Raw genomic sequence first — 18474 nt, forward strand, 5'->3', positions numbered from 1 at the left:
ATGTTTGAACAACGCCGGGGCCTTTGTTATCGGCTGTATGTTTGCGAATGACTCATCGATTTTCTACCGTACAATGAATGTAATGGTAGATCACTTCACTATTAAAGGTCGAGCCCCTGTGACATCACGAGGCAAAATATTTCAGTCAGCACATTTTTGCCTCGTGACGTCACATGTCAGTGACTTGACAGTAGCCGAACGACGTTCCTTTAAATGCGTCGTATAGTGGAAAATCAGTGCTGCGTAGCGAATGAAAAGGGCTGTGAGAGACGGCCGTGCGTTTTAAGATAATCATTGTGCCTTACATAACGTCCTCTAAACGAGTTGTGTGTGTCAAACAAGAGCGCACCTCCCGTCCAGGTGCGAGAAATGACCTCAAAGCCGTGCATGCGCAATCAAACACTCCGACCATAAATACACGAACGCACACCGTCACATCGCCATGTTTGCTGTTTACACGTACGACCACAGGGGGTTGTCTACATGTCCGTCCCCAAGGATGGGTAGGTGTTTCGTTGTATCGCTAATAAAGATATATTCTACCAGGCTTTGGTGTTTCGGTCTTAGCTTAGCACTGCCCTTGACAATCTTGCGATACGTTTTATCAACATGCTGCGTCTATTATCTGATGAGTTTGAGTGCCTAATTAGCCAAAGTAACCAAGGGTAAATTACTAATCTGTGGACGCTCTCATCAGATTATCACCGGATTAACTTTGACAAAGTCAACAACGAACGCACCATACCTTGCTGGTGCGTACGTTGTTGACTCTGTCAAAGTTAATCCGGTGATAATCTGGTGACTGCGTCCACAGATTAGTAATTTACCTCGTTTACTTTGGCAAATTAGGCACTCAAACTCCTCAGATAATACCGGTAGACTAAATTACTACCCTTGCTTGCCTTAGCGAATTACGCAATCAAACTGGTAAGATAATAGACGCAACACAGTGACGAAACTTCGCTAAAGATTGTCAAAGGACGTAAATACGAAAAAAGAAATCGCTACAAAACCAGCGCTAACATAAGACAAAGACACCAAAGCTGCAAAGAAAGGTTGGTAATATAACTCTTTATTGGCAATATATATCATAGTAAAACATATTAAAATAAAATAAACCATAGCAGGAAGAACCCTGTCCTTAGACAAGACACCCCTACCCCTGGGGACTGACTTTGTTGCAATTCCCTATGGTACGACTCAATGACCTAATCGACCGAAGAGAAGTCTGTATTGCGTAATACATTGGTCTACTACATTTCCGGCTAGGAGAAGTTGTGACTGCGCTGATTGGTCACTCGAGAATATTCATATTCACAGGGTGCGTTGAACAAACTGACACTCCGTCGTTTAACAACTGAGCGTAAGGACCACAACGTGTCCGTAAAGTTGAAGAACGAACATCGACAATGCGGGCTGTAAAATACAGTGGAATTTGATTGAGTGTCCGGTTTGCCTTGCAGAGCTCGACAAGTCTACATGTTGCTTATCATTAGAAAAGTAAACATTTGCAACAAATTGAGTCTTTGATGTTAGATTATACAGCGCGCGCGGCGAACGTTTCCCATACACTGTCTAGTCTACAATCATGACGGTCGTTTCAGCATGCCACATATGCACAACAAGTTGACACCGCACTAAAGCTATAGCACATCATCAAAGTTTTCTTTCAGCTATTTGTGTACTTTGATTTGGGAAATACAACTCAGACAAAACTCACTGGCATATTTTTCGAGTGTCGGATCTATATCTCGAGGAAAGTCCTCAACATCAACCGGACTGACTCTTGGCGTTTTATTATAGTAGAACATTGTATTTCTTCAGCAAGGTAAAGAATATTTGAAGGCAGAGAGATATCACCGTCCCCTCCATGCTAACCGTTGCCGTGTATGATGCCATCCGGGAAATTAAGTGCCAGAATTATTTCAGAAACACTGGGTGTGTTATTCAATGGCACAAAATGTACCGTGTTGATTGAATTGCACTTGCATGTGCAAAATCAACACTTTTCTTCAAGTCTATTTTGTAGCTCAGAGAAGTGTCAATGAGAAAGTTTCATTTAGCTGAGACAAAAGAGAAAGCGGGATTAAAGTTTCATGCAGGAGTGTTTAGCATTTTGTGGTTGACAATATTCAGTGTTTTATCGTGTCAAACCTGTTGATAGAGTAGACTGCACTGGCAATGCTACAGACTGCATGCTGAAGGAACTGTTGTCGTGATTGTGACATCCGAGTCGAGCCGAGAGAGAAGAAGAAAAGGTTTTTTTTTAAGAATTTACTCGTTTCTTCGTAAAGTTCCCAATTTAAAAGTAAACACCTAAAAGAAAACTGGTGATGTGCATGTAGTGCAGTGTTATGCTTGTTTTGAGTGACATGCTGAAACGACTGCAGTGATCGTGACGAGACAGTGTATGGGAAACGTTTGCCGCACGGTGTAATCTAACATCAAAGACTCAATTTGTTGCAAATGTTTACTTTTCTAATGATAAGCAACATGTAGACTTGTCAAGCTCTGCAAGGCAAACCGGACACTCAATCAAATTCCACTGTATATTCTTTATGCCGCCTTACTCATCAGCTGCAGTTGCGCTGAGGATCCGATCATACAAATCAAATCGGGAAAATTGGTCGGAAAATCAGAGGAATTTTCCCACCAGGAGGTCGACGTTCAGCGTACCGTCCAGGTCTTCAAGGGATACCTTACGCCGAGCCGCCGGTCGGTGACCTCAGGTTTCGACTGCCGCAGCCTAAAGCTCCCTGGGAAGGGGTGCACGATGCAAGCAAAGGTGGCTCGGCCTGCAGTCAACCGCTTACACCGCTTATTCCCTTCAAAGAACCTCGCAATGAAGATTGCCTGTTCCTGAATGTGTTTAAACCGGTGTCTGAAGTATGTATTTTATTGAGGTATTTGGCTGTATCCATGTAGTGATTATCATGCCCAACCCCGCCTATTATTGCAAAGTACGATATACGACCTCAATTCGAGCCCATACAATTTATTGGCACTGATTGACATTACAATTAAAATGTCACGTTAAAAGGTACTATGAACTTGTTTTAACTGTCAAATAATACTAGCGGAGTGATACAACGTGAAATCGCCCACGACTAGGGCTAGGAAGTGTATCTATAGAATCATTTAGCATTACCGTGTCTGTAGTTTGTCAGTTACATGATTCAACATGGCGAAGTCCGTTAAATGGAGACGCTGCTGCTTGACCTTGACTGATATCTGAATGCACGAACGACACATTTTGTGACTACTCAAATGTGCTTCACAAAAGTACAGCAAGTTCAGAAATCTGCTCGTCTCACGATCACAGAGTGGCGTTTTAGTAACATGTTTACCTCGAGGGTCTATGATTATTGTATAGACTAAGGCATTGAAAGGCTGCTCGAAATGAAACGCCTGTTGCTCAAGCTTTATTTTCTAACTCTACAATACAGTACTTTCCGCTTGATCCGTTGCGTCCTACAAGACACAGAGTACATTAATGTGCACTTTGAGGGACTCCCAGAGAGAGAGAGAGAGAGAGAGAGAGAGAGAGAGAGAGAGAGAGAGAGAGCTTCCATGAATTCTCTTGGGATGTGTAATTTCAGACCGCCAATCTGGCAGTAATGGTATGGATTCACGGTGGTGGCTTCAGTATAGGTTCTGCCACCCAAGATGGTCTGTATGACGCCACAGCACTGGCAGCGATCGGTGATGTCATCGTTGTTTCCATAAATTATCGCCTTGGTATGTTCGGGTTCTTCGCAACAGGTAGGTTCGAAGTCCAAAATCATATTTGATATGAACTAGTAGTAAGACAATTGAAGGAAGAACGCCTGATAAACCAGAATCAATCAATCAATCTATTTGTCTGTCTGTCTGTCTGTCTGTCTGTCTGTCTGTCTGTCTGTCTATCCACACACATCCATATGTCTCTGTCTGTCTGTCTGTCTGTCTGATTGTCTGTCTGTCTATCTATCTATGATAGATAGATAACAGACAGACAAACTAATAAAGAAACTGTCTGTCGATCTACCGATCAATCTATCTATCGATCGATCTATATAACTGTCGATCTATCTGTCCAATCAATCTATCTACCTATCTATCTATGTATCTTTCTTTCTGTCATTTTACAGTTGACGACTTAATTTCGAATAAACTTTCATGATGTAGGGTCAATATAAATGTTCGTAGAGTGAAAGTATTAATCCAAATTTCAAATTTATCGCTGCTGGAGCAAATTAATTGTAACACTCCACATCGAATGAAGGACTCTAGCAGTACTCGAACATAAAAAATGATAATAGTTGTGCAGGGGATGGTCCGTGTCTTATTGTACTAGGTTGTTGATTGAATTTTCACTTTTTGAAAAAGGATGTTTATGTGAATCCATTTTCGCAGCTTTTATTCAAATAGTTATTTATAATAACATTATTTATTTTTTTGTTTTATTTTGTAAATATCTAACTCGATTACATGACAGGTGATGAACATGCCCCTGGAAACTACGGATTGCACGATCAGGTAACTGCTTTGAAATGGGTCAAAGAAAACATCGCAGGTAAAGTTGGACTTATTTCGTGTTTCAGTTAATATGCAAATGACTTCTTGCGTCGCCTGGAAACTATTCCCGTTAAAATTGAATACAGCATACGTCAATGCCTAGCTGGAGCTTCTAAAGAGAACGGGAAATTATACCTATTTGCGTAATGTCTCAATAAATTACTTGTAAGCCATTGTCAAAAAGCAATACAATTCATTCATTCAAAATTTGATTGATAAGTGAAATAAAAATGGACAGAATACTCAGATCAAGGGGAAACTCTGGAAATGGACAACATGAATTGGAAGAGCATTGTGATTCTAAGGGGTCGTGGATAATTAAAGCATGCGCACGAAACTAAGTGCGTTTGGCCTCAAACCCCCCCCCCCACTCCCGAACGAAAGTTTGGAAGCGCGAAAATCCAATCCAGCCTCATTCTGTGTCATACCTACAATCGGTAGGCCTATACGTGGCCGAATATACGGTGTTTTCAATCGGGTTCGAACCCACAGCATACAGCATCCAGTCACCTAGTGGAGAAGCAACAGACACAAATACTCAGCCAAATCACGCATCACACATACGCTCCCACCACCACTGGCATACTCCCTCTAAAATCAATCTTTGTTCAGCAACAATTCCACAATGACGCAATGCATCCAAAATGGTTGTTACGTTATTTTACAGCGTGCACTGAACCAAACGTATGTCAAAGGAAAGGTATAGCACATTTACCACACTGGCCTGGTACACGCCGAACAGTACAGCGCGATATTTTGCGATACAGCAAAAGGTTGAGCGAGTTGTTGATATGAATACATGAAGTGCGATTTTGCGCACAGTGATCGAAATACAGCCAACCCCCAACCCCCCCCCCCCCCACACACACACACACACACCACCCCCACCAACACGAAAGTTACGTTTGCGGTGCGCATGTTTTAATTATCCACTTCTCCTGAGTGTGTGGAGACAAAGAGCGCTCTATTGTCACGCCGAGACTTGGTTTCTTTCATTCGTGTCTCTGTGTGAACAGCTTTTGGTGGAGACCCAGACAGAGTGACAATATTTGGTGAGAGTGCCGGAGGCTGCAGTGTTGATATGTTGCTTCTATCGCCACTGAGTGATGGACTGTTCCACAGGGCCATTATGCAGGTAGGTAATATTTGAGCTAGTGAATTGTAAGGTACATCGTCTTCAAGAAAATGTGAAATGTCGCAACAGGTGAAGATGCTCAAGTTTGTTTTGTGCCATGTAGCCATACTCGAAGGACGATTCTCACCTGTAACAATGTCTCACTTTTTCACATGACGTCTTGAATTTGTTTTAGGGTATATATATATATATATATATATATATATATATATATATATATATATATATATATATATATATATATATATATATATATATACTTTTTTTGCAATCAATTCAATAATTAAATTTGCCGTTTATCGATGCACAAAGAGCAATAAATTTCAAATGTTATCCTTAAAGATATAATAGACCGCATGGTGGCGCAATTCTCGTCTTCCTGCGTTGAGTCTTTTTTGCGCGTTAATTCACCGTGACTTCTTATAGTGATTATTTGTGTTCACTTATTCAAAAAAATATATAAGAAAGATAAAAGAGAGGCCGTTTGGGAAAAAAAATTGTATCGTTTTGTTGTTTATTTATTTACCGATTTCAACCAAATCAACGTTATTATGTAGAAGAGGTTAAAAACTCCAAGAGAATATCTGTGCAAAGATGATCGTATCGCGGCTTGGTTACGACGGGTCACCAAGCTTAAGGCAGCATGGGCCTCGAAAGTGAAAGACTTAAACTTTTGTTAAAACTTTGCTCAAGGAAAGTTATGAAACAAAAATGGGGTGGGGGTGGGGGGGGGGTCACCGTGAAAATTTTGGTACCAGCGAAACAAATCCCCAAGATTTACAGATATTTGAATTTCAAAATGTCGCCATCGCTATTTTAACTCTGTGAAGAATAGTTAAATTTTCGATTTTCGAAAAACTAAGTCGGTGAAAATTTATCTCACGCAAAGAACTTCAAAATGAACCACACAAGTCATGGGTCAGAAAAGAATTGTATAAGTTTGAAAGTTTGAAAGTCCGAGAGTCTGTCCCCGAGGCGCGTACTACCTTAAAGGTATACAGTTACCTGTAATCTAAATATGCCCATATATGGTCAAAGGGGCGTTCCTTGGTATTCAAAATAACCATGTGGGGCGCTGTTTTTAAAAAGCGGCCACCCGCTTAAAATCTGTGATTGTTTAGATTTTTTCTTTCCATGGTCACTGTGGCAAAATTGGAATAGGTGACAGTATACCTTTAAGGTTAAGTTGTCTCAAGGTATTTATTTTACAACGAGCTTATTGTACAGCGATACTGAGCAGTTTCTGGACCTTTTAATTATCAGAGTGGAACGGCTACAATTGGTGGTATTCTACAAAAAATCAACCCAAAGCAAACCACGGTGGCACTCGGCGTCGGCAAAGTCGTCGGGTGTGAGAGGACAGCACCGAAGAATTGGTCAAGTGTTTGCGCACCGTACCGGCTGAGACTTTCGAAGAAAATCTTGACCCAGAAATGGTAAAGTTATCCGTGTCTTAGCAAAACATTTTCCGATCGAGAAAGCTTTAACTCTCGAATTATGTTCGACATGTGAACAAAATTGCTTATTATCGAAAGAATTTCACATCCTTTTAACTGTAGATTGTAAAATTGTAGCTTAACACCTGAATAGTATCATATACTTTTAGATACAGTTGGGAATTCACTTATCCCAAAATTTAATGGAGAGCATTTTCTCATATAAACCATGTTTAATCGACAGAAAAACTTGATGAATGCTACTGGACTCGGGATGGAGGACGTCATGTACGCTATGACACCTCGCATCGATGGCCACTATATAACAGCAGCGGCAAACGACATCTTCAGCCAGGGAGCATTTACCAAGACAGACGTCAATATCATGATCGGTACTAACGCCGACGAAGGTACGCTGTTTTTACCCATGCTCATGCCCCATGCGATGAACGACTCAGAGGTGTTTATGAACAAGACTGTCTACGAACTAGTATGGTCCGCTTTCTTGTTTGAGTCGTTTAAGAACATTCCGGCCGTGCAGGACGCCATCAAGCTCATGTACGTCAACTGGGAGGAAGTGGACGCCGACGATGTTAACTATGTCGAGTCATTCTCGCAAATGCAAGGAGACTATACGTTTGTGTGCCCGTCGGACAAATCAGCCCGCGCTTACTCAAAATCTGGTTTCAACGTATACATGTATCACATGACCCACGTCCCATCTACCTCTCTCTGGCCGGTGGCATGGATGAAAGCTGGTCACGGGGAAGATCTACCATTTGTATTCGGAGCACACTTCAGTCACGGTAAAGCCCCGAAGAATGTAACAATGAACCCAGAGGAAGTGGCTATGTCACTTAAGGTCATGAAATACTGGACAAACTTCGCTAAATCAGGGTAACATGAAATATATTTAAAGTAAAATGTATGCCAATACTACTTTACGATAGCGGTCGACGATATCCAACAGAAATATTATAAACGTGCAATTTTTTGTCGCAATTATTTAATAGTCCGTGGGTGGAGGGGCCCACCGTGCACCCCCCCATAAACCTACTACATGGGTATTTTTTTGTTCTTTGGGATCTGCTGAACTAGAAAAAAGATGTTAACATTGGATATTTTGGGATGCACTACCTGTTTGCACTGGTTTTTGATTTGTATGTACCGCAAAAAATGGCGAAAAATGGGTAGGGGTAGGGGGTACTATATCCTCCCCTAAATCGAGTAAACTAGCATGAAATAGCACAAACCTTACATTTTTGGAAAGCTCAGATACTGCTCTTTCTGAGGAATACCAACTTTAGCAAAATTAATTTGTGTACATAGAATAGGACGACTTTAAAATGAATTTTTTTGACAATTTTGAAATTTTTTACCCAAAATACCATGTAACAATTGTGATTTACTTTTATTAAGCAAAATTTTCACAACTTTTTGTGTTTAAATTATTCATTCCGACATATTAAACAAGAAAAAAAGTGTTAACATCAGATATTTAACTCTACACTACTTCTCTGGCGTCCATTTTGAATTGCGTGTATCTGTATGGGGTGTGCAAAAGCTAGGGGTAGGGGTACAACATTCTTTCCTTGATGAAGTAAACTGCCTTGAAATGCCATATACCTTATAGTTTTGGAAAGCTTAGATACTGGTCTTTCTAAAATGCATAAGGTTTTAGTAAAAAAATATGACGTCATAGAATTGGATAACTTTAAATCGATTTTTCTGGTAATTCAGCAATTTTAACAGGAAGGAAATACGAAAACTATTGTTTCCTCCCAATGAAGCAAATCAAACAGATTGATGGATGTTATGTACTAATTGCAATGTGCTGAAGAAGAAAATAAATGTCAAAATTGGGTATTTACAATGCATTATTGTCTCTACTCACTAAAATTGCAAGTTTTGCTACATTGGTATATCGTGAATGGGCATTTTATTGTTATGCAATGAAATAATGCACAGCCTTAAAAAGAAGACTTTAAAACGCACACACATAGTCATATTGCCATTTTCTCCTTAAAGTCAATAGATTGTTGATGACTGTCTATTTTTATAATTTACTTTTTAAATATTTTTTTTATAAAATAATTTTGATAAGACGTATTTGGAAAATTGTCTATGCCTCCTTGTCTTACTTATACAGCGAGCACTACTAACAAGCTATTAGGCCGTGGGCTAGAGGGGGCGTCTACGTGCACCCCCACCGCACAGGATAACAAACCTGTATTTTTCAGAAGCCTTGGGATCCCTAGAATAAGAAATAGGATTTTAACAGACAAAATACCGGTATAGGGACTCAATAGCTGTTACGGTCATGTTTTGAAGGGTACCGCAAAATCACGATTTTGTGACCCACATGGATTTTTGTCAAACCTGTCTTCATGTACGTCATCTGCTGAGCTTACTGTTGAACATGACCTAGCTTATGGGGTATCATTAGAAAGGTGATTTATTCTTCTTGAATATGGTATATAACAATATGCAATATCTTCTATAGTTTTCATGAAATAGGGCCATAATTTACCCCATACCCCAAAGTTTATGTCGCAAATTACTGTCAAAACTAATCTAAAATCTACCAATTATTTACCTAGACATAATACAAAGGGTAATGCTGTGTATTAACTTTGTGTTATTTGCTACAGGAACATGTAAGAAACCTGAAATAAACTTTTGACAGAAAAAATATTGGGATCCTGTAGCTGTAACAGTCATATTTTGAAGGTCCGCAAAATCACGGTATTACTGAATCACATTCGTTTTTGTTAAACCTGTCTTCTTGTAAGTCTTCTGCTGAGCTTATTTTGAACATAAAGAGACATATGCGGTATCATTTGAAAGTTAATTTACTTTTCTTTAAAATGATATATTGCGATATGCAATATCTTCTACAGTTTTTATGATATGAGACCAAAACTTACCCCATACCCCAAAGTTTTATGTCGCAAGTTACAGTCAAAACTTATGTCAAATTCTACCAATTATTTTCCTAGACACTTTACAAAAGGCAATGCTTTGTATAAAATATATTTATTTGGTACAGGGACATGTCAAAAATATGAGTTAGACTTTTAACAGACAAAATATTGGTATTGAATGACTCTTACTTGCATGATTTGAAGGGTACCGTGAAGTCAGAGTAGTACCTACTCGCATATGTTTTTGTTAAATGTGTCGTCTTTTAAGTCATCTGCTGAGCTTACATTTTACCATAACCTAGTTTATGGGCTGCCGTTAGAAAGACAATTTATTTTGCTTTAAAATGACATATTGTAACATACAAGATCTTCTATAGTTTTCATGAAATAGGACCAAACCTTACCCCATACCCCAAAGTTTTATGTCGTAAATTACTGTCAAAACTAATCTTAAATTCTACCAATTATTTACCTTGACATTATACAAAAGGCAATGCTGTGTATCAAATTGTTTTATTTGATACAGGTACATGTTAGAAACTTGAAATAAACTTTTAACACAAAAATATCCGGATGGTGTAGCTGTAAAAGTCATATTTTGAATGGTACTGCAAAATCACAGTATTGCCAACTCGCATACATTTTCGTTAAACCTGTCTTCTTGTAAGTCGCCTACTGAGCTTATTTTTTATCATAACGTGGCAAGTTGGGCGTCATTAGAAAGTTAATTTACTCTTCTTTAAAATAATATATTGCAATATGCAATATCTTTTACAGTTTTCATGAAATAGGACCACAACTTACCCCACACCCCAAAGTTTTATGTTCAGAATTACAGTCAAAACTAATCTCAAATTCTGCCAATTATTTACCGGGACAAAATACAAAGGGCAATGATATGTATTAAATTTAGTTTATTTGCTACAGGTTCATGTTAGAAACTTGAAACGAACTTTTAACAGAAAAAAATATGTGATGCTGTAGCCGTAACAGTAATATTGTGAAGGGTACCACAAAATCATGGTATTGTCAACTCGCATACGTTTTTGTTTAACCTGTCTTATTGTAATTCATCTGCTGAGCTTACTTTTTAACATAAGTTGGTTTTTGGGATATCATTAAAAAGGTGGTTTTTTTTCTTTGATATAACATATTGTAATATACAATATCTTCTTTAGTGTTCAGGAAATAAGACCAAAACTTACCCCATACCCCTAAGTTTATATTGCAAACTACTGTCACTACTGATTTCAAATTCTACAAACTTTTACCTAGACATATTACAAAAGACAATGATTTGTATGAAATCTGTTTTATTTGTTACAGAGACACGTCACAAATATGAGATAGACTTTTAACAGACAAAATACTGGGATTGAATGGTTGCTGCTGTCATGTTTTGAAGGGTACCGTAAAGTTACAGTCTTGCCCACTCGTAAGTGTTTTTGTTAAATGTGTCATCTTGTAAGTCCTCTGCTGAGCTTACTTTTTACTCTAACCTATCTTATGGGCTATCATTAGAAAGACAATTTTGCCAGAAAGCGACCGACATATTGTAATATGCAATATCTTCAATAGTTTTCACGAAATAGGACCAAAACTTACCCAATATCCCAAATTCGCAAACTGGAAAGTTTTAGAACAGATGTAGTTTGCAAATCAAACTATGGATGGGCTGGGGTGATGAGGTTTTTGCTATGTCATTACAACTTAAGATGATAATGCACTTTATGATATGCTAAAAATAAGAGTGATGAAATCTTTGTAATGATACCCTACAATCTGGGTTATGGACAAAATAAAGCTTGGCAGATAAATTTCATGGAAACCTGTTTAATAAAATTTCACGGGTTTCAGCAACATGTCCTGCTATCCTTCAAACCATGATGCTAACACCTATTAAATTGCAATAATTATCCCGTTAATGGTATCTTTCATAGTTGGAAGTGTCTCTGTAACAAATAAAATAGGTTTCATACAAAGTTTGTCTTTTTTTAAAGAATTATTCAAAATTAAATACTAGTTTTGACAGTAATTTCCGGCATAAAACTTTGGGGTATGGGGTAAGGTTTGGTCCTCTTTCATGAAAACTATAGAAGATATTGTATGTTACAATATGTCATTTAAAGCAAAATAAATTGTCTTTCTAACGGCAGCCCATAAACTAGGTTATGGTAAAATGTAAGCTCAGCAGATGACTTACAAGACGACACATTTAACAAAAACATATGCGAGTCGGTAATACTCTGACTTCACGGTACCCTTCAAATCATGCAAGTAAGAGTCATTCAATACCAATATTTTGTCTGTTAAAAGTCTAACTCATATTTTTGACATGTCCCTGTACCAATAAAATATATTTTATACAAAGCATTGCCTTTTGTAAAGTGTCTAGGAAAATAATTGGTAGAATTTGACATAAGTTTTGACTGTAACTTGCGACATAAAACTTTGGGGTATGGGGTAAGTTTTGGTCTCATATCATAAAAACTATAGAAGATATTGCATATTGCAATATATCATTTTAAAGAAAAGTAAATTAACTTTCAAATGATACCGCATATGCCTCTTTATGTTCAAAATAAGCTCAGCAGAAGACTTACAAGAAGACAGGTTTAACAAAAACGAATGTGATTCAGTAATACTGTGATTTTGCGGAACCCTTCAAAATATGACTGTTACAGCTACAGGATCCCAATATTTTTTCTGTCAAAAGTTTATTTCAGGTTTCTTACATGTACCTGTAGCAAATAACACAAAGTTAATACACAGCATTACCCTTTGTATTATGTCTAGGTAAATAATTGGTAGAATTTAGATTAGTTTTGACAGTAATTTGCGACATAAAACTTTGGGGTATGGGTAAATTATGGCCCTATTTCATGAAAACTATAGAAGATATTGCATATTGCTATATACCATTTTCAAGAAGAATAAATCACCTTTCTAATGATACCCCATAAGCCAGGTCATGTTAAACAGTAAGCTCAGCAGATGACGTACATGAAGACAGGTTTGACAAAAATCCATGTGGGTCACAAAATCGTGATTTTGCGGTACCCTTCAAAACATGACCGTAACAGATATTGGGTCCCTATATTTTGTCTGTTAAAATCCTATTTCTTATTCTAGGGATCTCAAGGCTTCTGAAAAATACAGGTTTGTTATCCTGTGCGGTGGGGGGGAGGTGCACGTAGACGCCCCCTCTAGCCCAGGGCCTAATAGATTGTTAGTAATGCTTGCTGTATAAGTAAGACAAGGAGGCATAGACAATTTTCCAAATACGTCTTATCAAAATTATTTTATAAAAAAATATTTAAAAAGTAAATGATAAAAGTAGACAGTCATCAACAATCTATTGACTTTAAGGAGAAAATGGCAATATGACTATGTGTGTGCGTTTTAAAATCTTCTTTTTAAGGCTGTGCATTATTTCATTGCATAACAATAAAATGCCCATTCACGATATACCAATGTAGCGAAACTTGCAATTGCAGTTAGTAGAGACAATAATGCATTGTAAATACCCAATTTTGACATTTATTTTCTTCTTCAGCACATTGCAATTAGTAAATAACATCCATCAATCTGTTTGATTTGCTTCATTGGGAGGAAACAATAGTTTTCGTATTTCCTTCCTGTTAAAATTGCTGAATTACCAGAAAAAATCGATTTAAAGTTATCCAATTCTATGACGTCATATTTTTTTACTAAAACCTTATGCTTTTTAGAGAGACCAGTATCTAAGCTTTCCAAAACTATAAGGTATATGGCATTTCAAGGCAGTTTACTTCATCAAGGAAAGAATGTTGTACCCCTACCCCTAGCTTTTGCACACCCCATACAGATACACGCAATTCAAAATGGACGCCAGAGAAGTAGTTTATAGTTAAATATCTGATGTTAACACTTTTTTTCTTGTTTAATATATCGGAATGAATAATTTAAACACAAAAAGTTGTGAAAATTTTGCTTAATAAAAGTAAATCACAATTGTTACATGGTATTTTGGGTAAAAAATTTCAAAATTGTCAAAAAAATTCATTTTAAAGTCGTCCTATTCTATGTACACAAATTAATTTTGCTAAAGTTGGTATTCCTCAGAAAGAGCAGTATCTGAGCTTTCCAAAAATGTAAGGTTTGTGCTATTTCATGCTAGTTTACTCGATTTAGGGGAGGATATAGTACCCCCTACCCCTACCCATTTTTCGCCATTTTTTGCGGTACATACAAATCAAAAACCAGTGCAGACGGGTAGTGCATCCCAAAATATCCAATGTTAACATCTTTTTTCTAGTTCAGCAGATCCCAAAGAACAAAAAAATACCCATGTAGTAGGTTTATGGGGGGGTGCACGGTGGGCCCCTCCAGCCCACGGACTAATAATTAGCCGAGACCGATTATTTAAACAATATAGCAAACCTGAATATAAAATGTAAGTTATGAACAAACAGGACTTGAATAGTAAAACGTGCCAGATGTCTACAGAATATGACATGTTCACTTTTGATTGGACAGTACTTTACTACGGCGCTGTCATTCGTTTCTGGAATTTGGTGACCAAGGCTTTATGAGTAAATAAAACACCCTGAATTGAGCACTCTGATTGGTCAATCAACAGTAGATAGTTTTTAAACATACATAAATACTGTACATACATACATACATACATACATACATATACATACATACATACATACATACATACATACATAAACGTACATACATACATATACATACATACATACATACATATAAATATAGACGTTATATATATGCCTTCCTCAATCTTCATACTATATCTTCCAAAGAAATCCAAATCTATCTTGTGCTGAGGAGGTATCATCCGGGGAAGACTGGCCACTGTTCAAAGTACCCGGATTAGCGTACAAAGAACTCTCTCCGAAGATGGAAAACAAACGAGCATTGAAGGCGAAGGAGTGTGCTTTCTGGAACGACTTTCTTCCTAAACTCGTAAAACATACAGGTTTGTTCATGTATACATGCTAGTGGAATTAGAATTTCCTAACCTCAGACTTTCTTTTCCAGTGTCCCTAGCTGCGGCTGCGGTAAAACAGGGTTATCAAACATTATCAACGTTATATGGAGTAACTTAGGTCTTTCTAGAGAATAGGCTGACCGTGATGTCCATACAAATCCCAAACAAACAAAAAGTCTGACCGACGTCATTATTTGGAACAAGCAAGAAAGTCACAGAGACGATTGAGATACATAAAGTGGTTCTACAACTATAGTTATTGGAACAAAATGATCTGTACATCGAATATCGTCAGCTAAAACCCGATCCAATTTTCACTGACCACCCATATATCGATATTCTGGGTGATGTAGAAATAACATTTGAACACGACAGGAATTCAATTTTACACTGCCCTTTTTCTTGCTTAAGGCATATACGTTGAGTTAACCGTGGACAGACGCAGTGACTGTCCAATATTTTTGTTCCTTGGAAACACCTCTTCGGAACCGAAAGTAGAGGCTTCGGCTGCATGTAGACATAGTTTGTGGACATCCATGCTGTATGATTTCCAACATTAACAATGTAATGTAACAAACAGTTGTTTGTACTGAGACATTGTCTCATTGTCGGTTACATGATGAAAAAAATGTAGTAATTTTCCTAATTCTGTTGATGTGGCCTCATAACGCACATTATGGAGATTCTCTCTCTCTCTCTCTCTCTCTCTCTCTCTCTCTCTCTCTCTCTCTCTCTCTCCATCCATCCAGATGTTGATACAGTGTGTGCTGCCCCCAACGATGAGGCTGAGAAGTACAAAGAAGAAAGCAATAAACCTTGAGCATCGCCATAGAGATTTCTGAAATAACTGAAATATGCAAATTGTTTTGTTATGATTATTTTACATCAATGGATTGACGCTAGCCACTAGGATTAAACGTAGTGCATGCTATGAGATGCTATGGCAATATATGTTGCTGCGCGAAGTGCATCGCTTTAGGTTCTGTATAATATTAGTGTTTCCCGAGATATAGACAAATTCCTGTATTCAGTGTAATCATTATTGACGTGAAAAAGACGTCCACGGTGTAATTTATTCCGTCTCCATTATAGGTATTATACAGCTTCGATCATACGATAGCAATGGCATGGGAGTGCATTATATTTTTAAGATTTGACTATGCCATGCCCTAAGCAGTTGAAAAATCAGTTGCGCATATCTAAGTGCAGATTGAAAGCATTCGGAGGAACAGATATCGATTTTTTTTTACCTGTGTCCACCCAAATTTGTGTTGGCCTAACATGTGACGTACGACAAGCATCCAATGTGAACAGCTTTACCATCATGTGGCATAAGATTTACACTGACTCAACCGCGTCTATATCTTACATTCTTGACATTGGTTATGACGCGTTACAAATGTGGCTGACGGATTGATTGATTTTACGATTGCCTTCAACAAGACATAGTTTCTGCACCAAAGATCTCATCACCACCGCTCATAAAGTAATATACGGATTTACAGATGATTTACGTCATAAATAAATAAATACATGTGTTGCACTGTTAAGAGTAAATAAAAAAATCAAGAAATAAATACATGTGTTACTTTGTATCACTTTTGGTAAGTTAACAGTGGTTTGACTGTGGTGGGTTTCCACGCGTAATGGATGTGAGTAGGGTTACAAAATGCATGTATGACAGCAGAGTAAAAACGCCCCTGAAAAAAGTGTCTGTCAAGGCGCAATTGTTGCAAAGATTATTCTCAATGATTTCGAGTATCTCGCCAATGTTACATACTGAACAGCCTTGACTGGTTTTGAGTCATTTGGCAAGACAGAATAATATTAGAGTAGCATAGAGGTCGTAATACATATCCACGGTCCCTGTGGAGGGAGCGTGACTTATCTTTGTCTTCCAATGGTTACAAACATCCACAACATTCCATAGGTCTTTCACTCAGCCAGGCAGGGACAGTTACCGACAAAACTGAGTAGAATTAGACGTACCGTGGAAGAATTATTAAACGACATATCATTTCGCCAAATCTTTATTTGAAATGCTATAGTCAAAATTAGTAAAATTACTCGTAGTAATAAAGAAAACAGTCAGAGGGTTTGGAGTTGAAATCTTTATTTGAAATACCACAGTCAAAATTAATAAAATCAAATAAAGTGAACCGTTTGCACAAAATATCCATCCTTCCCCTCCCCTCCCCCACCCCAGGGGGACTTACTGCTGTACCCTGTGGAAATACATGCTAAATATTAACTGACGAAGTCATGTTGTAAGTGTGTGCACTCGTCCTCTCTACATATGAAGTCATTGCACGTTACTTTATCTCATCGTTATTCAGTGCTTTCGGAGTCATATACTTTTTGGATACCTTTATATCTCATTCGCTGACATATCACAGTAGCTCGTCTTGTGAACAGAGGGACACGAAACGGGTATGAAGCAACGAGAGAGGACACTCCAGTCACACGCTGTCAAGTTACCGCCCGAGATAGATGAACAGATCATTCCTCTAACCAGATAGGTTGCTCCCTTGTGAAAAATTAATTATTCAGGTTATTTGCCCGGGAGCACGGATTGTAATTCCTCGACATGATATCACCGCGATTCAATATAAATGTGCAAATTAGCAGTTTGCTGGGATAACGTTGAAGGGGGTGGGGTCTTAAGTTGGGTGATAGGAACGGCCGGAGCCATAAACGATGTAATTTGCATTATATTTTTCAAACAAATCACCCCTTTTTGTGAGTGTACTTACACGCGATAACAAAAATATGAGGGCGCACCTCACATCCAGATACCAACAATGACCTGAACATATATTTCACTTTTTGTATTGGACTTGCTCCAAGTCTTTGGTCATGATGATATAAAAACAAAATATACTGAAGGACTGAACTTCAGCAGACGGTCACTGTTACAGGCTAAATGATAGAGTTCAAAGAACGCGGTTCAAACGGTCTCCAATCTTCAGCAAATTTACTGAAGATTGGAGACCGTTTGAGCCGCCTCGCTTTTTAGTCTATATCTGCTATAGCCTGGGCGTGTTCCAAAACTCTGCTCGTAACTTCAAAGGTTGTAGCTGGACTGATTCTTTTCACAACACTTCTAAATGGTATGCCGGTACTTAGATCGCTGAGTGAAGGCCTTGTTTGGCCTGACAGTAACTGCTCTGACGAGATAAGCCAAGCGACTGGGGGCGATCGCGAATCTTGTGCCGTATAAGATAATGAACAAAGCTGATGATTTTATCACGAAGTTTTCAAATCTTGTAACACTTGATTGAGAAGAATACTTCTGGAACGCATTCACGTGATGATATGATTTTTCAGTTATTTTCTTTCAAAACTTTCCAGCTAAAAGACTATTTATTTCAGGCATGTTGCTTTGTAACTTTTGTTCGTTCGCTCGACAGGTTCAAAGTCATG

At 38.1% G+C, this 18474-nt stretch overlaps 2 protein-coding genes across 2 annotated transcripts; both read left to right on the forward strand.

Moving 5' to 3' along the window:
- The first annotated feature begins 3617 nt into the window (after window positions 1-3617).
- Window positions 3618-5825, forward strand: LOC139129291 (putative inactive carboxylesterase 4). Its single transcript, XM_070694930.1, has 4 exons — window positions 3618-3762; window positions 4478-4555; window positions 5574-5692; window positions 5796-5825. The coding sequence occupies exons 1-4, from the start codon at window positions 3618-3620 to the stop codon at window positions 5823-5825; spliced, it is 372 nt and encodes a 123-aa protein (XP_070551031.1).
- On the forward strand, window positions 4474-16643 carry LOC139129979 (acetylcholinesterase-like). Its single transcript, XM_070695690.1, has 6 exons — window positions 4474-4555; window positions 5574-5692; window positions 6956-7128; window positions 7373-8025; window positions 14864-15039; window positions 15801-16643. The coding sequence occupies exons 3-6, from the start codon at window positions 7126-7128 to the stop codon at window positions 15869-15871; spliced, it is 903 nt and encodes a 300-aa protein (XP_070551791.1). The 5' UTR covers window positions 4474-4555; window positions 5574-5692; window positions 6956-7125; the 3' UTR covers window positions 15872-16643.
- Window positions 16644-18474: the final 1831 nt, after the last annotated feature.

Source organism: Ptychodera flava, chromosome 3 (assembly GCF_041260155.1).
Source record: "Ptychodera flava strain L36383 chromosome 3, AS_Pfla_20210202, whole genome shotgun sequence".
NCBI classification, from domain to species: Eukaryota; Metazoa; Hemichordata; class Enteropneusta; family Ptychoderidae; genus Ptychodera; species Ptychodera flava.